Below are 26,109 nucleotides of genomic sequence, written 5' to 3'. Positions count from 1 at the left end.
ATTTAAAAAAAAAGGATGTACTAGTTTTACTTTTGCAGTAACACTAATCCACACTTAAAGCTCAATAGAGATACGTGGATTGTGGCTGGAAAATGAATATGAAATATCTCATAATCCTATAAGCTTCTAATGATGTACTGGAATATATTAGTTTTATGGTCTTTCAAATGTATTGTTTATCTGCTCGTATTTCAGCATCTGCACCTTATTTTCTTCTTTGTGCTACTTATTTTGTATATTCATTCAAAATATATAAGAAAGGATTTATTTTTAAAAAAATTAACATCCCTAAAAGTTTCGCCAGTTGGGAAAGTAAGCAGCATGATACTGACTTTTATTCAAATGAACATTTTAAAATAAAAGTTACGCTGCATTATGCTTTTTAAAATCATGCCAGAACTTTCTAGACACAGTTGTGTGTTATATGTTAATTACAAATGCATGTAATTACATGTGTTAATTACAACGAATGTTAATTACAAATGCAGTTAAAATACATTCCAGGGACCTTGATATATTGCATGAAACAAGGCATTACAGAAGCAAAATACAGCTTCTTGCATGGACAGAAGTTCTTTTTAAAATGACACTTTATGAGCAATGCAGACAATCTAATGCAATGGTGTATTTCTCTGCTGCTGAACTAATGAGTCTCCCAGCAAAGCTATCAAATGATATTTATAAGACTCTCTAGTCCCATTATAGTACTAACTGCACAGGAGCCATGTGCTCTGGGAGTTTTAATGGGAAATGTTCTAAATAAATATGGCATTATTATAACCCAACACAGAACAGAAATAACCTAGAAGTGACTGCTTCCTGTCCAGCCTTGATTATGTACAGTCGAAAAGCACAAATTTCAAGTATCAGCTAATACCGGTAAATGGTATTAATTCATACTAAAAAAAAAAAAGAGACAGAAAGAAAGAAAACCACTCAGTTATTGTGAAATCAATTGAATTCCAATAGGGTTAAGCTGGGTGGAGAATCTTTCTAGACAAAGGATCTTTGCTTTCCAATGTACTGCAGCTCTCCTCATCTTTACTACAAACTATGAGAATCTGCAATCTCTCTAAGCTGATTTAGACATTATACTCTTCATAGCAACTAAGATCCCTAGGGCAACTTTTGCACTACCTCCAGGTATACGATTTAATACAACTCTCTGCATGGGTCAGAGTCGTTACGAGCTTTTTATGCTCCCGCTGATAAATTACACTGATACGGATCCTGGCTGATAAAAACTAACACTATGCTAGCACAGACCTACTCAGTACATCATATTACATCGGTCTTCCTCAATCCAATGTCCTCTATATGTGTTGCATTACATTCCCATCTGGAAGGCACCAGATTAGGTAAGACCATACTAAACAACACAATGGCTGAGACTAGATCACAGCAAACTAGCACCAATCCTGTGGGATAGTTTTACTCTAAGTAGGATAATGAGCTGTTGCTATTATGAGAGGCATGAGTGCAGTGCTTCTAAAAAACCAACATCAGGGAAAAAAAGTAGCTTAAAAATGACAGGGTATTTTAAAATAAAGGACCTGAAGGTAAGGGACAGATACTCCTGAAGAAAAATCTATCTATGTGATTGCTAAGAGCTGACACCAACTTGATGGCACATAATCAATAACCAATCAATCAATCTGTTTTGTGACACCCTCACAGCTGCAATTCTCACAATAGAATGTGGTCTCTCAGTAGTCATTCACAGACAACAGTAACTGGTCAACTGTAGTTCCACAGAAATAGAACTGGCATGGTACAAACTCAGTCACTAGAAAAATTAAATACCTGAAGTAACAGATGGTATTTCAGAACTCGTTGCATTGGAACTACAAGGAGGTCCCGCAGGGTGAATTTCCCATTATTAGCTCTTTTGGAACATTCCTAATTAAAGAATAACCAAAAAATGAATAAATAAAAGGTTTCAGTATGATTCTGGCATGAAATACTACAACAATTTCATGCAGCTGACCCAGATTAATTTAACTTCTTAGAACAATGGTGAAAAGTGTCAGGTTCCAAGGTTCCATGGGGCTCCAGAACACTTCTAGAGTACCCTCTAAGCCCTTCAGAAGTTGTGACTAAATTGTATTTTTAATTGCTATTTAATTTTAAAATAATTATATTTAAATCATTATTATGTATCTGACTCTGGAATAATAGTAGAAACTATACTGAATTTTGATTAAGTTTGAATATCAGGGACCTCAGATTTAGTCTTCCTCCTCACCCAACCCACTGTTTTGTAATTCAAAGATCAAGCATAGCCCAAAAAAGACTAAGCAAGTCTGGCTTAGAAGAAATCATTATGATCTGGTCAGGACTACCAGAAGCAAGTGAGGATGGTTAAAATTTCCATTCTTCTTTTCAAATCTTCCATCCCATTTATAGGGGTTTAAGAAAAAAAATAATAATTTCCATATCTAATTGCAATTTCTAAATGGCAAAGATTTAGTCCCCCCCCCCCCATCCTACAGCTAGTGGCAGTGCCCTATATTAGTATCACCCACACTTCCTCTATGGTAGGAACAGACAACTCTTCAGGCCAAGGACTGCACTTATTTTGCCACATTGCCACAACAATAACAACAACGACAACAACAACATAGATATCAAGCTCAATAGTATGCAAGTGTTTAAAAAAAGTCACAAGGTTTATACAGATGGAGCTACAATATAAACTCTGCTGATACTATAAAAAAGTGCTTGGCTGGCAATTCAGTTCAACCCAATAATATTTGATTAGATGGCTCAGAAGTCCTTTTCTTTTGGGTGGGATATCAGGGGATGTTATCCAAAAAGTAAGCAGAGCCAGGACAGAATAGTAAATGGAGCCAGGATAAAGTTAATTTAATGTCCAGGTAAATATAATTAAATTTAAACTTAATTAAATAGTCAACATGATTACTCCCCATGTATTTAATAATTTTCCTCTTCTATGATATTAAGAACTGCAGTTCAGCAACAACTTTGAGAAGGACTCTGGAGGGCTCATGCAGCCCTGGGTGAGCACCCTTAGTTTAAAGTAATTAAAGCTGGCAGGGATAGCTCTACAATTTATTTCTGTAAATAAATTCACAGGCAATTTAACTCTTGGTCTACACATTAACCAGAATGAAGTGGCACTGAAGTGTAATAGGAAAAGAGTACATTTCTTCAATGAAGAATTGTGGTTCCTCCCCCAATCTTGTAGATTTGCTCTCCCCTATGACAAATAAAGAATGAACTGCACTCAGCCCTTCATCCCAATCCCCTTCAGTGACAAATGTTGTCTATGGAGGGCCTTCAGGCCCCATTTGCATTTGAAAATAGTTTCATCCATTCTACCACCTCAGCCTTCTACTACCATATTCTGCATAATGTTTACACCAATCATAATTTCCAATTTCATTGTAGAAATAAAATTAGCAGACATAGATTGGAATACAGTTCGACTGCAAGATTTGAATTTAAACATTTTTATTTATAAATAAATCAATAAAATGTCCCAGACACCTCCAGTTTCAGCTTAACATCTTCTTTCATCTTGGAGATATTATCTAAACAGGAAATGGCTGTCTCTACCTGACTGCAATACTGCCCATAAATCACCAATCTAGAACAATACAGAAGAAAAGAGGGAAAGCAGTTCATTTTTATGTCATTAATGTTACATTCAGCAAGTTTATTTTAACTTCATCCCTAACTATAGTTTAACCTCTTAAGCACATGTGGTTCCACCTCTGCAGCTATTAATTTTAATCAAAATATTTAAAAATCTCAGTCTCTGAAAAGCAAGTGTTGTGACTTTAATCAGGCTGAAAAGACAACTGTAAACCCCTTTTAAAGAATATTATTAGCCTTCGACAATACAATATTATTAGTATTTATTATTAATTGGGCAAATTTCAAAAAATGAGATGAATGCTGCTCAGTAGGGTAGGATTAGCACCAGATTAATTAGGTTGATTCTTGGGTTTTTATTTTTTTATTTTTTTTTTACTGAAACAGCAGACCTAGAAGACCAATTTCCCAGCCTGTCAAGTTGATGTTGTATTTGCAATGAAGTCATGATTATATGATGATGGCTTTCAAAAAATTGCCCTTCCAACTATGATTGGAAAAAAAAATGTAATTAAGACAATTTTATTTTATGGATTATTATTTTTTATGGATTTTGGTCAAGTAAACTGAAAACTGAATTTTCTTGCAAATAACTCATTCTTTCTCACTAAAAATGTCTGAGAATAAAAATATTTCTTGAAATTCCCTAGATCTTGTAACTATCCATTTTTGATCTCACCTAAGTATAAAGGAGACATAAATAAAAAAGAGACTATATTTCCAGGGGAAAAATAAGTACATGAAATACAGCCCTCAACGAGCTCAATGCAGATGGGAAGAAATCACGCAATTGCAATTAGCGTTTGCATCAATAGTGTCCTGTCTACAGAGTCAAATTCTCCCATATGTTCCCCACCCTGAAGTAATAACATGAAGAAACGAACATAGTATTTATGTGGCCAATTTTATATTGTGCTTCTAGAAACCAGAGAATGTGATATATATAAATAAGGTTAATATCCAAGAAAACTATACTGAAATATGCAAAAGGAAAAAGGGATGGATATAGCACACTCTACAGAATAACATTCTATGGAACTCAGTTTAGTTTTTAATGCACTTAAATCATGTATTACACACTAATGCTAAATATGAAAGCCTTAATTCATAGGAATGGAAGAACTTTTACTAAAACTACATTAAATACAGTTGGGAACTTCTCATGGATAAATTAACAACAGCAGTACAGGTTCACATTTTTGGCAATATACATGTTTATATATAAAGGGCTATTACCTTTCCTTGTAGCTAATAAAAATTTTATACAAATTCTGGTCACTTTTGCTTACAATGGATTCATGAATATCCTGTGTTAAAGTTCTGTGGATTTTCACCAAATCCTGAAACAAAAATATAATCTATAAACCTTCTATAAGAAAGTTCAGTGCTATCATGTCAACTTTTCATTGTAAAGTCATCATTTTCAACAGATAAAATTATGAAGTACAATGACTTGACTATTTCACACTAGAAATCATTCCCAGGTCAAAGGTATTATCATTGTGGTTATTAAAATGAGCATTTATATTCCCTTAAATATTTGACCTTAAACTTATAAATGTAAAAGTATGAAGTAAAATACATAAAAGTATCATTATCTCAGCTTTTAAGTCAAGTGGGTACATTAAATCTTGTTCATAGCTTACTTACCTTAGATTAAGGACAGGATAACCTCACTCCTTATCTTCTACTACTAAGGCATTAATTCTCAGTTTCTTTCTTCCCAGACCCATGGTTGCATAGGAAGGCTTCACTCAGTCAAAATGAACTCAGAAAACATCTTAATTCCATTTTAGATTCCTGACTACAATCAGGTTTAATGTCCAGACACAGGGAAATTATTCCCCCATTATTTAATTTCTATATTAATGACAACATACAGGTTCTCACTAGAGCTAAACTTTATCCTCCATCTCTAGCTCATAATCCAGTCTCCATATTAGTGTATGCTGCTGCTATCCTCTCTGTATCTCACATGGTGCTGCAATGAAGCCTTTACACCAGAGGTCCCTAAACTCTTCAGCTCAACCCCTTCATGAAGTTTCAGATTGTTCATTGACCCCCAAACATTTATTATATGAAAATAATTAATAAATACTACTTTAACTGATAGTACTATCTATAACAACAACAACAACAATGGATAGTTCTATTGACCCTTGGGGGTCAATATTGAGCACTTTGGGGGAACCCTGCTTTACACTTTTATCATACAGCCAGACTGAAATGTTGAAATCCAACTATGTTCCTGCAACAATCAAACTTTTCAAAGCTAAAGTACTAAGTCTTTTACTGTACAGCGCACAGTACTGTGTGTATAATGATACCCAATCCAGGCCAGAATCCTGAAATCTCTAATCTGAGTTCCTCCCTCTGTTACAAATGCATTTCTCCAGTTACAGCTTGGATAGGCCATCTTGCAGTTACAGAACTAGTTAAACAAATCTATGAGAGCTAGTTTCAAGCTCATCTTGTAATGACTGATTGACTGATTGATTGATATAATTTCCCATGGAAGAAGCAAATAATATCCAATCTGTTTTACTGTGGCTTTATTCCCAATCCTTATTTATGTTGAGATAAAACCTGGAGTGAGGTCAAGGGTTTTTTTAATTATTTATTTATACATCACATTTATACAGCCACCAATCTCACAAAGTGACTCTGGGCGGCGTACAACAATTTATGGTTTATGATCTTTATGGTTAGACTACTCCTGCTCATTTCAATCACAAAGTCTTGGATCATGGAAAGCTCATGTAGGACAAAAAAAAATCTGTTTTACCAGTTCCTATGCCAAATGGATCACCTGGAGCATTTGTCTGATGTTCAAAGAGGTTTATTAACTAATTCACCTGATCTAGTGATCTGTTTACTTCATGGGGGAAAAGCTCAGTAACAGTATTTGAATAACTTGGTTACTAAACTAATCAATTTCCTGGATACACATAACACACTGAACAATACACTAACTAGAGAGGGTACCTTTCTGTAGTCTGTTAAGCAACAATAAAACCAACCCCGATAAACACTAACCATGATTAGCATGTTGTGTGAATGGAGATGCTGGGTTTTCAACTGACCTGGATAAGCAGACCAATGAATTAGTCTCTTCTATTTTTGCTAGAGCAATGAATCAATCCCTTCTATTTTTCCTCCATCAATTCACTCCAACACACTGAGGAAGGAGCATCATAATTCTTTAAATGCATTTCACCCTTTGCACAAATGATTAAATCAGGTCAAATATTCTTTCCAGGTCTCTATCAAAACCTTGTCTTAAGAATAATAAATATATTCTGCAGTAGAGTCCTAATCTCAGCTACATCCTTCATATGTCTTGATCTGGGCACTCTAACAGATAATCATATTCACCTATTTATATACAGAAATATACACTTCCTTCAATAATGCACCATTCAACACATCAACTGTGGTGGTTACAGCACATCAACTGTGCCTTTTCACACTGTGTTTAGAAAAGCCTTAAATATCATGAAATATTTAAGGTTTTTTTTTTTATGTATCTGACATACTGAAAACCTTATGTAGTTGGGCACGTAATCGGGCACACTGAAAACCTTACATAATCGGGCATTCTCTTCTATTGGTAATTGGGCATGTTAAGAAATAAAGAAAACCAGAGCATAGTTTTAAATAAACTATTCTAACCTGCAGATAATTGTTTATTACATCTAATCTAAAGTCCTCTGATCTTTGGCTTCTTGGTTCCTGAGCAATTAAGACATTAAAAAGGGGGAAACCTGGAATTCACTGTTGCAACAACAAACTCTTTCTTATGCAAAGAAGTACACAAGGCAGCCGTCTGTAGAGATACTTCATGGAGGAAGTTTGGTTTACCACTGCATATTTAATACTAAGGTCTTGTTCCTCAAAAGTTAAATGCACTTTAAATTTCTTATTGTTAACTAAAGCTCTAATCCACACAACTGAGTCATAAAATCCCAAAGCCTTGCTTGTCCCTGTTTTTCCACCTCAAAAAAATAGGTGTACATATTGCCAGAATTTTGTTTTTTTCACTAATCACTGAAAAACTACCTGTCAGGACAGATATAATGTGCGAATGCTCAACCCAACAGCTAGCAGAACCCTCCTGAGGAAGGTTGCTGAATTTTCCTGGCAGGGGACACACTTCTGAGACAAAAACCCTCATCAACAGACAAGAAACTATTGATTGCTGACTAGCAGCTTCTAACACGGGGGAGGAAAAGCAAGAGCTGTGAAACAGCATCTAATATGCTCCTCTCACCATCATTTCCAGTAACTGAGCAGAACACTCTTTTGGTGGTGTTTTTTGAAGATCAAGTATTTGACTGTGTTTCTCTTTCTTAAGGCAGAATAAACTACCCAAGCAGTGTATGAGAGGAGAAATTCTAAACACAATGGAGAAGAGAATGGCAGGACAATGAATCCCTTTGCACACCTATTTATAAACCCTACATAAAAAGAAAAAAAAACTTGGCTGAAAAATGAGTTAGTAGTATAATTAATTAACCAATCCATTCAAATCCAGCAGACAGCTAATGTAAGCTATTAGGAAAAGTTATTAATTTGTTTGGTTATTTAATACATTATTGTATTTTTCATGGCAAAGAGTTGGCTGTGAACTTCTACCTTACAAAATGAAACTCACCCACTTAAGGTACCCACTGATTAGGGGAAAATATACCATTCCCTCCTTTACCCCGGGCAAGTGCTTTGAGTTGACATTTTTAAGTCACATTCTAGGCCTGGCAGGCAAGGCAAGTAGCCCCATCAGTGAAACAAACGCCAGCCTGGTCCTTCACTCTGTCCCTTTAACTCAGGTGACTAAACAGGAATGGCAAGGATAAGCCAACAATGGCTCACCATGGGAGTCTCCCCAGTCCTGCATTTTCCTAGGCAATGTCAACGAAGCACCCTAAGCTAAGTGTTTCTGACCAAAAGAAGGCTCGACCCTTTTGTTGTTGCTATTCCCTTTGAAGCCTTGCATGAAGTGAAAAATTGGCTCACTTCTTCCCAACCTCTCTGTAAGAAGCCTTAATTTTCTCCTGATAAACTCTTCCTTCTTAAGAGAGCAGGCGAGACAAAGTAGCAGCAGTAAGTAAGTAGGTAAATAAGCAGGAAGGAGTAAGACCGATAGCTGAGCTAACATTCCATCTGCTAAGCTCATCTGTCAATTCAATTGTTAAGTCTCAAAGGATCCTTCTTGCACATCCTATCTGTCTTCATGCTACCTAAATTCTCCAGCACTGCCTTGTAGACAATTTTCACATGAATATCACAACCTTTGAAAATATTACATACAGGAATGTTGATGAATACGGTTTCAAATTCTGATGGAGTCAGAAATCTTTTCAATGGCACCATAAAAAACTGTAAAGAGAAAAACACAGACACACAAGCAATATTAATATACTTTGCCCAATGCAACTTGCTTTTAGGATGTTTGATAACCACCCCTTGTTTTAAATATATATGTCTTAGAACACCTTATCATTTGGACAAGTTACTGGGCCTTGCACATTAAGTGTTGATTGATGAAAAACAGCATTTCCCAAACTTCTGATACATGAAGATGACTTTCCTCTGATTAATTCCAATGGACAAAAGGTATAACCACTGTATCTCTAAATGACCTACTCCCCCAAAAGTTAGCACTAATAATCTAACACTAAATAAAATTACACTGGCCCAGATTTTGTAATGGATATTTAAGGAGGTCATAGATTATTTCTCCACTGGGCAGCTGTTTATGAACCCAGTGTAGCTATAAAAGGCAATACTCGGAACAGAATTCATCTTGGTAGCAAACTGTTGTCATTTTTTGAAGAGTGCTTCATTATCTTTTGTCTTTGGATGTTTCCCCCAAAGAAAATGTCACTCTGCATGAAAATGTTCCTCTCCCCAGAGAAAATGTCCCTTTTATCTAAATCAGTGTTTCTCAACCTCAGAACTTTAAGAATTCTGGTTAAACTACAACTGAACCCAGAGACTCTTCTTTTGGGACTAATGGACAAGCAATTAGAAAAAAAGTCATGGAACTTTGTTTTTACATATGACAACTGCAGCGAGTCTTATTATATGCTCAGATGTGGAAAGGTTCAACTCTACCTACAGCAGAGGATTGGTTGGTGAAGGTGATGGAACTTGCAGAGATGGCTAAATTAACCCCTTTGATCAGAGAAAAACAGTATCTACATTTATGGTTGACTGGAAACCTCTTACAGACTTTTTGCATAAAATGGGAAAAAATGCACTTATGATTTGTGGTTTTGATGGCTAGAAAAAAAATGGATAATAGAAAAAATTGAGTTTTGTAATCACAGAGTAAGAGATAATTTTGCAATTGTACTTTTATTTGTTGCAAAGGAAATCAGAAGCTTCTGGGTTTTTTTTCTTTTTTTTCTGCACTTTTGCTTTTTCTGTCTTCTTTACTTTCTTCTTTACTGTTTCTACTCTTTATTAGTTTGTGTTAATTTTTATGTGCTTTGTAAAACTTTTAATTAAAAAATTATATTTAAAAAAAGAACTTTAAGAATTCTGGGAGTTGAAGTCCACGCATCTTAAAGTTGCTGAGGTTGAAAAACACTGATCTAAATAATTTAATAACTTGCAACTCTTTCTACAACCGAAAATTGCTGGAAAAGGGTAAAATCAGTACTGTAGTTCCCATAGAGAGATTATGGGAGGACAGGGAGAAGGTGAATATTTCAGTATTACATTTAATTATTTCTCAAGCCATAAAGTTTTGAAACTGCAATGAAATTGCCTAATCTCACTTCCTGGTGAGATGGGTGGTGTCTAAATTCAAAATATAAATAAATAAATAAATAAAATAATGACTAGATGTATAACTTTTTTAAAAAAAGAAAAGTCAGTGATCTGCTATGTGTTGGTAATAGGGAAATTGTTAATCTGTGATATAAAATAAACACCTTACAGCATATGTTGTTAAGATGAAAAACTGTTCCATCATTTAATGTTTAATGTATCCAGCAGTGAAATTTTGAAACTTTTGGTACATTAGGGATTTCAGAATGTTTCAACATTGAAACAGTTGTTTCAATTATCTGACAAGTGCAACAAAACATTTTCATATGTGGTTTGGTCCTTCTAAGTAACTGGGGTGTCAGTGGCTGCAGAAAAAAATGGCTGAAAGATTATACCAAAAAAAAATCTAAAACATTTTTTTTTAATTAACAGAGGTGATGTGCTCATTGAAAGAAATACTACAGAGATATCCGTTTTCTATGTTCTGTAATATTAGCTAAGTAATTCAGAGTTTTACTTACATTGAAAAGATCTCTATCTCTACTCTCTGTTGAGAAGAAGTGGGGGCTTTTTTTGACAAACAGATATTTCAATGGAGGAGAACAGAATGTATTCCTATTGTTTCCCACAAGTCTTTATTTTAAAAAAAATAATAATAAAACACACACACACACACATATAATGCTTGCTTACTGTAAACGACTGAGGATCTTAGATTATGGCAGGTAATAATTATAACCAGATTTACCAATTTTTCTGCAGTACTTACTCTTGTGGCCCAATGGTGAAAAATAAGGGATTGGTAACTGGTCTCAAGCGCCTTCTGTTTCTGACAGACAGATCTGTCTTTCAGAACACAGCAAACTCAAAACGTTCTGATGGAACATTTCAAGTGGAGCTGTTTTGTTTCAAGGTCAAAACAAAACATGTTTTCTATTTTGTGCACACCTCTACTATGTATACATCCCTGCCTGAAACCTCTGCTCTCCTAGGTCCCTTGCCAATAAGTGGGAAACAAGTTCCTGATTGTTTTATCATATCACTTTACCTTTTCAATGGATTCCAGTGTTTCGGTGTATTTCTCTTCAGTCTGTTTTATTTCAGAAAGACAGCAGGTTCTTATGTCATTCTCAGGACTTTTCTGCCAAATCAATAAGAGTTTACTTGAATATGAGCACACTTCTGGGTATTTTTTGGTTGGACCATATTTCTCTGCCAACTGTCAGTGATAGTCAGCATCCTAATCTATTTTGTTGTAGACGTGAATTCAGCAACATGCTGTCTACAGGCACATCTGCATTGCCCCACCCCTTGCCAATTTAAAGAACAATCTTAAGAGAATCTCTCCCAGGATTTCTGGAAACACAATAAACAATCTCTGGCTTCCAGCTCCCATCATATCCCATGTGGACTCTTTGAGATGATGAGAAAAGAAGGCAGCTGCTGATCTCAACCAAGTCTTCACTGTGCAGGATATCAATCAATCAAAGACATGGTAGAAGGAAGAGAGAAAGAAAGCACAGTTTCTGCCAAGTGGAAAGTGGGAAAAGGTGTCAAGGAAAGCCATGAGAAGGGACAGAGAGAATGCAGGCAAAAACAGGCAGAAAGAACCAACATTGTTTTATTCTCTGTGCTTCACTTTTTAAAAATCTTAAAAGAGAACAGTACATATGGGTTACCGCTACTTCAAAATACTGTAAGTTATACTGTTTTTGTTATAGGGCAGTTAAGACATTTCAAACACTCAGTTAATTGACTGAGTAATGGAGCAGAACTATGACAGGTCAAAACATTTCTGTGAAAAGAACCAAAAAGAATTCACTAGGTAGACGACAGTGGAAGCTTATTAGGAAGAAAACTGGAACCAAGTTCCCAATGACTTCAATATGATTAATATGTTCTTAATACTCCATCCGAGATCAGTGGGACTGAAATGTGTTTAATTTTGGACTATGGTCTAAATATACTACCGCACTATTTCTTTTGTGCCTTGCTCAATCTTTTTATATCTTACAAGTTGATGTGCTGCTTCAGCTTTCATGAGGTCTTCATACACTTCACCACCTTCATCTTCCCCATAAACACAATCATAAAGGTCTTCATCTTCATCCACCCTCGTTTCACTAGAAATACAATGCAAAAAGAGAAAATTAAGAATGTACAATAGGACCTATTTTAAACATCTGGATGGTTATCAGAAAATACTGTATAGTTTCCCCTCTAGACTCCTCTCCTTTTCTGTCACTGCCAGGAGGCAGAGATTGGAAACAACTGAGATCATCCAAATGCTAAACTATGGTTAATCTTAACTGTGGTCAGTGAATACAAGAAATCTATGGTAATTATAATTAATATTAATGCATTTTCTCTAGGTTAAAAGAAGACAACAAGCTAGGATAGAACAGAAATTTTAATTTCTTATCTCATCAATACCACAAATGTAGGAGACAGAGCTCAGTAAAAGGCTATACTCATTTTTGTAACACTAAATCAGGATAGAAGAACTCTTCACCGGCCAGGAGAAAGTTTATTTTTTTATTGGGGGTCTGAGAGTTGATGCATTATGAATCATCCTTGTAGATAAAGCCATATTTTAAGAACATTTGAGGGTTCAAAGATGCTGATTTTTTTTTTTTTAAATTTTACTGTTCTATGGATATACAGCCTTTCCAGTAGCTTACAGGTAGTCCTCGCTTAACAACAGTAATTGTGATTGGAATTTCCGTTGTTAAGCGATGGTCGTAAAGCGCGATGTCACATGACCGCATTGCTTAGCGACAGCAATCCTGACAGTCCCTGTTGCCATCATTAAGCAAAAATTGCAGGTTATTAAGCAACAGCCTTGCATGACTGCAACTTGCAACCTCCTGCTGGCTTCTCACAAGCAAAGTCAATGGGGAAACTGGCTGGAAGTTGCAAATCCTGGGTGGCTTGCAAGCAGGCAGGAGGCAGGTGAGTACTACAGACTGAGGTGAGGGAGTGCTGCGGCAAGTGCATGCAGGCTGTGGAGGGATTGCTGCAACGCCGTGCAAGTGCATGCAGGCTGGGGATGATCATTTTCCAGGTCATTCTTTTGGTTTATCATTTGTATTTCTCTTTTAATGTGCTCTGGACATTTAATGATGTCAGTTAATACTTACAAAATGATACAGAATGTTATAATCTCAGAAATATTAAAGGAGATCTTTGAAGAATGGAGCCAGAAGTTAGTAACTATAATGTCAACTCTGTCAGTAATAATGTCTACTTCTAAGGACAGACTATGTCTAAAAGATGTTAATGAAAGAATGACAGATGTGGAACAAATTTTATCTGACAAGATAGAGAAAGTACACAATAGACACTACAAATGACAACTCAAAGAAATGATTTAGAAAAGGATGTTTTACTAGATACACAAAAGAAACTGGCTGAAGTTTAAAAAATTAAAGAGAAATACAAATGATAAACCAAAAGAATGACCTGGAAAATGTTTTCTTATTGGAGTTACAAAAGAGGCTTATTAAAGCCTTGAAGAAATCTGTGCCATGTAATAAAGAAGAATTGAACAGAAATCAAATCTTATGACAATATTTGATTGAATTAAAGATTAAGACTGTTAGATGTAAGAGAAAGGAATATAAGGCTTATTTGATCAAGATTAAAACAAGACATTTTTTTTGCAATGTTCTGGCAACCCTTTATGGACTTTTTGCTGACACCAGGATTGAAAAGTTGATGTTTTATGGATTTCTTATAGATAAGGTATGGGATACAGGATATGGGATGAAAAGATACCTGTTTAACCTTATAGGGGATGAAGAGTTATTAAATTTGTTTATACTTGTTGTGATGTAGGTTGGAAGTTACTTCTTTATCTATTTCTTTTCTTTTTTCTTTATTTTTCTTTTTTTCTGGCACTTTTTATTCTTTCTTTCCATTATCTTCTCTTTCTTTAAGTTTAGTTTGTATTAGTTTTTAATACTGTAATTAAAATTCTTAACAAAGTCTGTTGTTCTTCATAGGACCTGCAAAAAGTTAACACCATGCAAACTAGAATACAAAATTAACACAATATAACCTACTCTATTAAATCTGGAAGGCCTTTGTATATGTCTTCATCATTCACACTCTCTTCTGTAGGAAACGGCCTATGGAGACAAAAAACAAAGAAACAAAGGTTTAAAATGATCATAAAGAACAACCTGATTTAATCATATTATTGTTCTATTCTATGTTTCTTTATTGCTGCTTTTGTGAGCCACCTAGGGTTATTGTACATAAGATGGGTGGCCATATAAGCCCATATAAATAAGTCCATATAAGGCCATATAAGGCCATATAAATAAATAAATATGATCATACAATGGCTCTGCTGCTGTGCTTGGGGGGGTGGCAATGGTGGGGATCTTTTGAGCTGATGTAAGGATAGATCATGAATTTTTTTTATTTTAAATTTATTATTGATGCTTTTTATAAGTTTCTGTGTTGGTTTTTTAACTTGTTTTATGGGATTGTTGTTGTTTTTATCTGTTGTGAGCCACCCAGAGTCACTTAGATGAGATGGGCGGCCATACAAATTGAGTTAATAATCATAATAATGACAGTCTACCCCCACCCTCACAAATTATCTTATGTTAAAGAAAGACAGCAAGGTATCATTTTCTGTACTTACATAAATATTAACAGTTTAAAACAGAATGCAAGATACCTCTCCTGAATGCAACTATACTCACAGATAGATTATTCGCTTTCGAGGACAGTTCTTAACTTGTTCAGAGAGATTTTACCGTAAACTACATGCATTCTAAGTTGTTTCTATGTATATAGGTAGTCTGTGTGTGAACATGTGTATATATACATATACCACACATAAACAATACACTGTGGTGTCCTTGAGCAAGTATTTCATTTTTCATTTCATCTGTATATTGTACATTAATGTAATTAATTTAAATCAGATCACTCAATTCTACAATTCAGCTGCTTAAAAAAATAGGATTAATTACTTTGAGGCAAAAATGAATTGCAGTTCATTTACTAAATAAATATTTATGTTATAGACAAAAATCAAAGTTAAAAAAAAATCCAACTATATTATACCTTATTCCGGCGCCTAATGCAATAGGGGTACGAGAAAGTTTGGATAAAGTTTCTATAACCTGCAAAGGAGATAGAAAATATTGGTTTAGTCACAAGAAAAAAACCATCTTTCAAATACCATTTAAACAGGATCCATTAGCTAAGATATAAAAAAAAAAGGTACATGCCATTTCCGTTTAATACATTTTTAGATGTAACACTGATTTTAAATAGACCTAGCACAAACATATTTAAAAAGAAACTATACTATTCTTAAAATTGTACTATTCTTAAAATGAAATTGTACTACTCATAAATATTTTGTATCATTTGTTATAATCCAGAATAAAATTACCTACTTTAGTTAATAATTGATATTTATCATTAATTTCATAATTTAATTTGATAATTAAATTAATTTAATAATTTTTAATATTTGAACATTTCATAATCATAAAATAAAATGATCTACCAGTACTTTACTTTTATATTTATTAAAATATGAAATGATTAAAATATGATATGGCTATTCTTAAAGTAGTCCAAAATGCACAGGCTACTATAACAACTTACAGGTAGTCCTTGAGTTATGACCATTCATTCAGCAACCATTCAAAGTTATGACAGTGCTGAAAAAGGAGACTTAAAACCGGTCCTTAAAGCTGCAGTCATCCCAGCATTCCTGCGGTCATGTGATCATAATCTGGGTCCTTGGCAACCCATTCGCACTTATGACTGGTTCCAAGTGCCCGGAGATCACATGATCGCCATTTGCAACCTTCCATGCCAGCTTCCCCCAAGCAAAGTCAATGGAAAGCCAGCAAGGAAGGCTGCAAGTCACTGGGGTAAGTCTCCCCACCCCCTGGCCTTTCTTTGCTCACACACTCTGCACCCTTCTTCCCCCTTCCGCTCACACACACACCGGGCCCTCTTTCTTTGGCCTTCCTGCACTTGCATGTATCCTGCACCCTCTTTCCATGGCCTTCCTGCAATTGCACCCACCCTGCGCCCTCTTTCCTTGGCCTCCCTCTGCTCTCACACACGCACCTTTGTGCCTCCTTTCCACAGCCTCCCTGCACTCACACAAGCAGGCATGTACCCTGCACCCTCTTCCCATGGCCTCCCCACAATCACATACATGCACATACCCCACACCCTTTTTCCTCAGCCTCACTATGATCGCATCCACCCCACACCCTCATTCCCTGGCCTTTCTGAACTCATGCCACACCGAGCACCCATTCCCCCGACTCACCCGTGGCCTGTGCCAGGCCTCCCAGGGCCTCCCCCAGCCACCTGTGGCACCCCCACACTCTTTATTTGGGACTTCCTCCACTTTATGCTTAACAACCCACACGTTATGGGTTATGATGACAACCAGCACTGCCTGGATTGTCATTGCTAAGTGATGCAGCCATGTGACATTATGCTTTATGATAGCATCATTTAGTGATGGCAAACACAGTTCCAACTGTAGTCGTAACTTGAGAACTACCTGTATTTGAGAATAAGCCAGACTTAATTTAATGGGATATGACAGCTGTATAGTTACATCATTAAATGTATCCGAAGGAGGATGACTTCCCTGGATGCCAACGTCTTAGATACCTCCCTTTGGTGCCTATCCAGTTCTTTTTAATTAAAAAACCTAACATTACTCATATTATTATTGCTTAAAAATAATAAAATAATCAAATACTACTTTGATAAAAAGTATTAAATAGAAACAGCAGGTTGCAAACCAAAGCAAAGCAAAGACCAGCCTCCAGCATTCTGTACGCAATGACAGAGAAGATCCTGGGGAGCCAGTTTGGTAGATGGGCATTTTGCATTTGGCAGCCATTTTGGGGTAGCACTCATAAAATGTTCTCTAAATTCCAAATAAGTTCTTGGTACAATCAATCATTCATGTTAGTGAAGTAATATTAAAGTACTTATAGTCAGAGCAGCTGTTAATTTGACACAAATGACTTCTTTGAATTATTATTCAACAGGCAAATAGATTATTCAATATGTAGATTTTTTTGTATAAAAGGAATTAACATCAAATGCATCCTAAATGCTGCTGTATAATTAGTAGGTTATTGTATTTTATTATCAAATAACAAAAGGGGGTTGTCATTACAAGGCAGGGAGCAGAGGAAGGAAAAAAATGAGTTAATACTAACTGAATTACCAATTACTGATTAAATTAATTGCCTCTAAACAAAGCCACCTCATTAATAAAATAAATAAATGCAGAGGCAGAATTAATTTATTACATTTCTATACTCCCATAATCAAATGTGACTCTCACAATATTTCAACCATTTTCTCTCAAACATGCAAACCACCACAGAAACACACAAGTACACATACACAAACACACACACACACACACACACTTTATTGCTTAAATAGCAAAAACAGAAGAAAAACAGAGTGGGATGGGGAAGGGGTAGCCAATCTGGATAAAGAAGGAAACAGAACAAGGGAGCAAACTGGATGGAGATGAGGCAAAATAAAGAGTAGCTAAACAAGGGTGGAATGAAAAGATAAACAGTCCTCATTAAGCTTTACAAAAAAGATTAAAATGTGTTAGATAAGCAACCCCACTCAATTGCAAGCTAACCCTCAAAGTTATTTGTGCCTCCCACCTATTAAGTTATTTTCAAAAGTATCATTCTTCCCAGTAAATGGAAGACAATCCCTCTCCATTTCCCAGGTAATTATTTGGAGGAAAAAATCAAATACTGTATGGAACTTCCCTGCATGGCTCAGTGGGATGCTGTTTCATAATCAAATATTCAGGATCCCTGCAACACATGGGCTAGTTTCTTCACTCTTCAGGGCTAAACTTTGATTACTACTGGCACTGGAAAATTGTGTCCCGCTTATGAATACTGACAATAGCTTCAACTGGGGCAAAATATGGTGGTAAGGCAATTATACGTGCCCCTAGAAGGGTACACATTACACCTCTGCTCCATGAGCTACACTGGCTGCCAGTTTGCTTCCGGGTCCAATTCAAGGGGCTGGTTTTGACCTTTAAAGCCCTACATGGCATGGGGCCGGGCTATCCGAGGGACCGTCTCTCCCCGATTCCATCCACCCATTCCATCAAGTCCAGCAGGAGAGGCACGTTACAGCTCCCGTCTGCTAAGGAGTTCCACCTGACAGGACCCAGGATACGAGCCTTTTCTGCCATGGCACCCGCCCTTTGGAACATCAACCCCCCTGGGAAGAGATTAGCCCCAACTCTACTGACCTTCCAGAAATCTCTCAAAACATTTTCCCCCCAGCGGGTCTGGGGATCCCTTGGTAGCATGGAGCCCGCAAGTTGGTTGTATTATGCATAAAACTCTGACACGTTCTCCCATAATCTTGCTTGTAGTTATGTCTAATTGTTTTTCATGGTTATTTAAGATTGTTTTAATTGATGGTTTTATTGTATACTGCCCAGTTACATTCGTGAGATGGGTGGCTATATAAATTTGATAAGTAAATGAAACATGAGATCACTAATTTGGGTGAACACGAGCTGTAGTGGAGAAACAGAATTTTTATTCTATCCATACACACGCACTGCTGTCAGACACCGGCTATCTACCCATGTCCTAATTTTGGGGGAAAAAAATGGCTTCATAATGGCAAATGTATAGGGACATAACAAGATCACAAAGGATCTATTAATAGTGTAGCAAATTTAAAAAGGAGCAAGGAAAGAAGAATATTACAACATCAAGTCCATCTGTCTGATTTGCAGGAGATGAAATCTCTAAATTCAAGTCGCATAAACTCACTAGCCAGATTTTGGTCAGTATCTCTAAGCCTAAAATCTTATTCAATAAGGTACAGATGGTAATAATGACCTAACATACAAGGTTATTCTTGCAATTTGTATCACAATGTACATGTTCCTGAAATATTTTAGTGCACTCTCAAAGTGTGGTTATCTTTCAATGTATTTGTTCAAAAACACACAAGGTTAATATTAGCAGCTAAATAGATACGGCAGCCTTCACATCTTTTCCACTGCTTTCATTCTTTCTTTTGCACATAAGAGATTGTTTGTTTATAGTCAGAAACGAAAAGCACATGTCAGGCATTTGTCTTATTTGACTCATCACATTTCTTTGTAAGCATTCAATAAACTTTTGGTAAGTAAAATTTGCAAACAAAAGGGGAGAAAGCAAACTAGACAACAGAAAACATTATCACCTATAATACTATACCAGTGTTGTCCAAACTTGGGCACTTTAAGATGAGTGGACTTCAACTCCCAGAATTCCCCAGCCAGCATGGGGAATTCTGGGAGTTGAAGTCCACTCATCTTAAAGTGGCCAAGTTTGGACAACATTGTACTATACCAAAACAAAATATCACCCATCATAGTGCTTGTGCTTGTCTCTCACCCAGAGTAAAAAATGCTAGTTCATTTCTACATAATCACCAAAAGAGGGCGCTAAAGGACAAACCATTATCAGGTTCGGCACCAATAAATTTATTCCAGCAACACAATTAACCTCCCTTTATGCTTCAGATTTTTAAGATTCACACTCTAATAACAAAATGCAAATGATTGTTGAGGAAGCACAGAATAAAACTGAATAAGAAAATGCAGGAGGATTTAACTTGCCCGCTGATTTAAAATATTAAGTCACTGCTATATTCTACGATCATCCACTATATGTGAGGCAATTTCTGCCAATCAGAGAAGCCCTAAAGCTTCTCCTTTATTTGTGGCAAAGCTATAATCCAGGGTCTAGTGCAAACTAGGCAGACAAACCACATAATCTTGATTAATTTATTGATTTATAGTCAAAACCCAATACTAAAAATAATAAAACAAAACCACAATGAATGCACAATAAAAGAAGCAGTCTAACAAAGGAAGATTGGAGAAAATGTTCCAGTACAGTTGACATTATCCATGCAGTCCTCTAAAATAAAAACAAAGCCCCAAAACGTCTAATGGCCCTAGCAACTGAGCAGAATTCATTAACTTCAAACAGAGCCAACATGATTATTTTAAAGTCCGTAGCCCAGATCGGTAACTCAGAAATGAAGATCTCACACTACAATATATACCAAAAAAACACATTTAGTAGAAAGGAAAAAGCTTTTCCTCAGGGCTACAGTCCAAAGACTTGCCTAAGTATAGCCTTCCTCAAAGGCCAAACGTTATTAAAAAATATTCTGATAAGATGCAACTCCAATACCAAAGATACATCATCAAAGGTTGATTATTCATAGTTCTTGCAACATATGCTTCAGATACAAGTGAGACTTGTAAGAGATCCTCACTCTTAATGTCAGTTTGGGAAAAGTACCTATGAAATAAGGTGCAAACTTGGGAATCCTGGAGATAGACTACACAGGGCCTCAATAAGAAGACACTCCATTATATTAGGGGCAACTTGCATTTCTACTGCACAAAAAGCAAAGTTATAAATAGCCTTTAGAAACTTTTATAAGCCAGGCCAGATAAGAATCCAACACAAAGTAATGGCATGAACAAATCCAAGAATCTTACTCACTTCTCCACCACATAAACAACTTAACTGACCCAGATGGATGCTATTAGATGATACAGTGGACATTTTAAGTATGTATTGCTCAAAGTGACATCAAGCTCAGCATGAATCTGAGCAGTCATTTCTATGAAGTGCCACCCAACTGTTCACAGTGGAGTTCAGACTGAACCATAGCACCAGCTAGCTAGAGCCAATAAGGACTGACTCATCCGCTCAATCACTTTGAAGAGCTACCTTGGATACTTCTCCACAGATGCAATCAGTGATTGATTGCCTATGTGCCATAAAGTCAGTTTTGACTCTTAGCAACCATACAGATTTTCTCCATGACGACCTGTCCCTAACCTGGTCTTTCAGGTCTTCCAACAGTACATTCATCACTACTATAACTGAGTCTATCCATCTTGCTGGGCCCTCTTCTTTTTTCCCTCCACTCTTCCCAGAATTGGAGCTGGGTCTTCCTATAAAGTTGCTGAAGTACAGGTAGTCCTCACCTAATGACTGTTCATTTAACGATGGTTCAAAGTTACAACGGCCTCAGAAAAAGTGCTTTACAACCTGTATTCACACTTACAACCACTGCAAACCATCTCACCACCCCCCTGTGGTCATGTGATCATGATTTGCTACCTTTTTTACAATGGTTGTTAAGTGAATCACCGTGGTTGTTAAGCGAATCACGTGGTTGTTAAGCAAATTCCAGCAAAAAAAGTCCATTGGGGAAGCTGGATTTGCTTAATGACCAAATTAATTTGCTTAACGACTGTCGTAAAAATGGTCGTAAAAATCGGGTCCGGTCACATGGTGACTTGCTTAATGACCACCCCACTTAACGACCAATTTTCTGGTCCCTGTTGTGATCGTTAAGCAAGGACTACCTGTACAATACTTTAAGCCTAGTCATTTGAGCCTCAAGTGAGAACTCTGGGTTGATTTGTTTGATGATCCATTTGTTTATTTGTCTGGTTCTCCACTATACTCTCAACAGAGAGGAAAACCACAAATTCCTCTCCATCCTAACTGTTGTATCATAGATCTTGTGATGTACCCTCCAGTGTATCTGGTCAGACTTACTCTTGGATGGTGCCACAGTTGTTCAAACCATTTGTCCTGGTACTTAATTGAGCCTAACCCATTTTTCTCTCTTATATTAATCTTCTTTCACCATACCTGCTCACCACATCTGCTCTTCCCCCAAACTCCTCTGTTAACTTCCATTAAGTTTTTATTTCTTACTCTATTACGCCGTTCTTGTAATCACTTATCTATTGGAATCTCTGGCTAAATCTCTCTATCCCCCAGAACCTATTCATCTTCTCTGTGTGTGTGTGCGTGTGCTTGCACAGGCACACATGCCTGTGCCTTTGAGTCAATGTTGACTCCTGGCGACTGCCTGGACAAGTCCCTGAAGTTTTCTTGGCAAGACTTTTGAAAATGGTTTGCCACTGCCTCATTCCTGGGCTGAGAGTGACTGACCGAAGGTCACCCAGCTGGCTTCATGCCTAAGGCAGGATTTGAACTCACGGTCTCCCGGTTTCTAGCCTGATGTCTTAATCAGTACACCAAACTGCCTCTTGTCATTCATCTTCTAACAAACCCTTTTATCCCTACAGACTTCAATCTGTGTCAACTTTTTGTTCCCAAAAGGCTTCAATCACTGGCAATTTTACAAGCGTATGCAACAAATATAACACTGTATTGTTATTATCCATAAATCACTTATCAAAGAATTCTTATGAATTTCTAGAACCATTAAGAAGTGGAGTAGTTTCAGAACAATGGCTTCAAAGTTGTTAGAAAACCAATTTGTTCCTCCTATCAAAATAATTCCACAATATGTTATCAAATTCTGTCCCATAATTTAGTAATTGACAAGTTCAACTCCAGCTACAATGTTTACTCTATTCAAAAAGCTTCTTAGCACATTTGTTGGGAGTTAATATAACTGTTACCTAATAATCTACAATATTTCCATAAACTCAGCCAATATTGCGTTAAAATTGAACGTATACTTACAGACATTTTGTTGCAATTACTAACTGCATGACAGCTCCCCTAGCACAGTGTGTGGGAAGCAGTAAGTTATAAAAAGAAGTTGTTTCACAAAAGATATTACAATGCATAATTATCAGAGTCCACCATGCTGCATTGTGAATGTCTTCAGAGAAATGTTTTTATACTCCTCAATTATTATGGTACTTTTTAAAGTTTTTGAAAAATATTTTACAGCAATTGCATACTGTAACAAGCCTGTTCCCTAGTGTGCTGACTTGTTCCACATAACTTTGTTCATCAAAAGCAGCACTTAATATCGCACAGCACTCCTAGCAAGTGCTCATATTTATTGCTTATTTATTGAAGGTACTGACTATTTGGCTATAATTAATTCCCATGAAACTACACTGGAAGAAGCTCTTCTGGAATGGCCAAATTTTATATACAAAGATCTAAGATACTGAAAATACATGTAAATTCATCCCCATATACCTATGAAATACCTGTGTGAACTCCACTTCTGAGCATTAAGGGTAGCATTAGTAATACAAAAATGGTGCTGGAAGCTTTGGAGCAATATAATATAAATAAATGCTGTCAGAGATTTAAATGTACAACAGGGTCATAATGTAAGTCTTGCAAATCAAATCAAGGGTGGCAAATCTTTCAGAGGGTAAGAACTGCTTTACTTGCTCTGATCACAGAATGTTTATGATGGTAACCAAATAGGAAGGACCAGCACCAATCATTATTTTTTCAAAAACTCCAAGAACTCTAGAACTGTTAAATCAATGAAAAGCAACTAATTAAACTGTTAAACATGCTAAGCCAGAAGTAGGTAGCCAGCAGAAAACCATGCCCGACTTTTAGCAATGTTTTCAAGAGTGGTTTTAGGAGCCACAAAGAGGCAGCATGGAGGCATGTGTCCATCCTTGCTTTATATCAAGATTGAACAAAATATGGGAATAGGCCTACAAAATGGGGAAAAAATGCTGGTATAGTGACTCCAGGCACCTAGCCATCATAGCTGGTCACAGCTTCCTCTGTGATGGAAGCTGAAAATATAAACAGAGAAGACCATTAATGTTCAACAGGAAAAGTTCTATATTAATTATCAGCAAGCAACCTCGGGATGACTGCCCTACAATTCCCACAAGGTCCCCAGGATGCTCTGTCCTAATTCAGATTACATATACCTTTTTCTTTTTCTGGGTAGGCAGGCACATTATTACACTAAGCATTGGATTCTAACTGCCCCCCCCCCGTTCTATTCTCTAAAAATACCTATATACAAGAAGCTTTTTTAAAAAATAAATAAATAAAGGAAATGAATGCTACAGGTGGCATGCCAGTTTCCCATTTAACCTATTTTTGTTGAAATAATCAAAAAAAAGGTTAGGAAGCCTGAGTGGTGTTGAATAACAGCATCACAATGCCTATTTCTGCACTAGAAAGCAAAATGCCAATATACAAATCAATTGAAGGTTAACAGCTTACAATTAATTCCTTGTGTGTATTTCAGTAATGAAACAAAACTTGTGCTCCTCCACCCACAGCAACACTGGAATTGGTATTCTTATAAAATATATGTAAGTGACTGGTGTACATCTCAGTCTGAATAAAACCTGCAGGCAATATACAGCATTACTGGAAAGTTCATCCTGGAAATATTTATTATTTAGTGGACTTGTCTCTGCCCATCTCCCCACAGTGGGGGACTCTGAGCGGTTTACATCAAATTAAAATCATAAATACATAATTAAAAGTTATAAAAAGAGAATCACACTTACAGAGATAGAAAAAAGATCAAAAGATCCAAGAGGCCAATAGAGGCCACACCAGGCCGCTAAGGGGCTAGCCAACCCCATTTCTGACATCCTCCCTCCCCGCCCCAGGCCAGATGGCAGAGCCAAGTCTTCAAATCCCTCCGAAAGGCCTGGAGTGAGGGGGCCTGTCTCACCTCTGGGGGCAAGATGTTCCAAAGGGCGGGGGCTACAGCAGAGAAGGCCCGCCTTCTGGACCCCGCTAATCAGAGTTCTTTTACCAAGGGGGTCCAGAGCATGCCCCCTCTGTGAGATCGGGTGGGACGAGTTGAAATCATGGGGGCGAGGCGGTCCCTCAGGTAGCCTGGCCCCATGCCATGTAGGGCTTTAAAAGTGATAACCAACACCTTGAATTAGACCGGGAAGCAAACCGGTACCCAATGCAGCTCACGGAGCAAAGGTGTTATATGGGTCCTTCTTCGGGCCCCAAAAATTGCTCACGCGGCTGCATTCTGGACCAGCTGAAGCTTCCGGATACTCTTCAAGGGTAGCCCCATGTAGAGCGCATTGCAGTAGTCTATGCCTCAATCCGCATCCCAAAATAGGTTATGTGAGTTGTGACAATATGTCAATATATAGGTGAGATAGATAATAGCAGTCACAGTATATCCTATGGATTTACTTTGTTCACCACCCAAATCTATGCTCCATAAACTTCAAATCAGAGTGGAATAATGAATTAATCACCCTAAATTCTCTTCAGTCAACACCCAAAGAAAATTCAATACCACCATCATCAAAGCAAGACTGTTTACCCAATTTTGAAAAGATTGGAGCCCTCTCCTGGTCCTGTAACTTAACCACTACACTACACTGGCCCTCTTTCTTCATTTTATTCCATTCTGCAACTGGTTTAAATATTTAACTACACTTGAAATGTTAATACATCAAGTAGTTTTTCAGTGCCTCCTGAAACTGGCATTGCAATTTCACATTATTGCTACAGGGGGAAAAATCATTGCACTAGAAATGGATTATATATTTCAAGAAACCCATATACTTTTTATTTTACTTAAACTATGTATATTCCACACATCTCAGAACAGTGGCTCTTATTTGTCATAACAAATAGCCAGCTATGGAATTGGAGGAAAAATCAGGATGAGACCTAGCTATGTAGACAGAGGGGGCTCTTTACCCTTCACTATGGTTTTAATCTAGGGATCTTCAAGTTACATTGAGCAAAAGTTTCTCAAGTCAGAAATCCAATTATATCAACATCCAACATAGTAGGAGGAGAGCTGTGTAAGTAGCCAAAAATCAGGAGAAGCCTGATTTTTGAACTTCCAATATAATCTAGCTACAGGACTGAAAACCACAAG

The 26,109-nt window shown here is 36.8% G+C and overlaps 1 protein-coding gene across 1 annotated transcript in view; it reads right to left on the bottom strand.

The window, feature by feature from the left end:
• The window catches only part of VAV3 (vav guanine nucleotide exchange factor 3), a 192,427-nt gene that overhangs the window by 105,249 nt on the left and 61,069 nt on the right, over window positions 1-26,109 (bottom strand). Inside the window, exons 3-10 of the mRNA XM_088153533.1 lie at window positions 15,475-15,533; window positions 14,457-14,522; window positions 12,407-12,515; window positions 11,441-11,533; window positions 8,926-8,994; window positions 4,855-4,958; window positions 3,511-3,610; window positions 1,804-1,899 (exon numbers count right to left, since the gene is read on the bottom strand). Coding sequence (XP_088009659.1) covers window positions 1,804-1,899; window positions 3,511-3,610; window positions 4,855-4,958; window positions 8,926-8,994; window positions 11,441-11,533; window positions 12,407-12,515; window positions 14,457-14,522; window positions 15,475-15,533 — 696 coding nt within the window. The remainder of the gene's footprint in view (window positions 1-1,803; window positions 1,900-3,510; window positions 3,611-4,854; window positions 4,959-8,925; window positions 8,995-11,440; window positions 11,534-12,406; window positions 12,516-14,456; window positions 14,523-15,474; window positions 15,534-26,109) is intronic.

This window comes from Python bivittatus, unplaced genomic scaffold (genome assembly GCF_059951505.1).
Source record: "Python bivittatus isolate LINGU-HERP-01145 unplaced genomic scaffold, Pbiv_v1 ctg000700_np1212, whole genome shotgun sequence".
Lineage (NCBI taxonomy): Eukaryota > Metazoa > Chordata > Lepidosauria > Squamata > Pythonidae > Python > Python bivittatus.
Note: the sequence above shows the minus strand (reverse complement) of the source record. Positions and strands in the feature narration are given on the sequence as shown.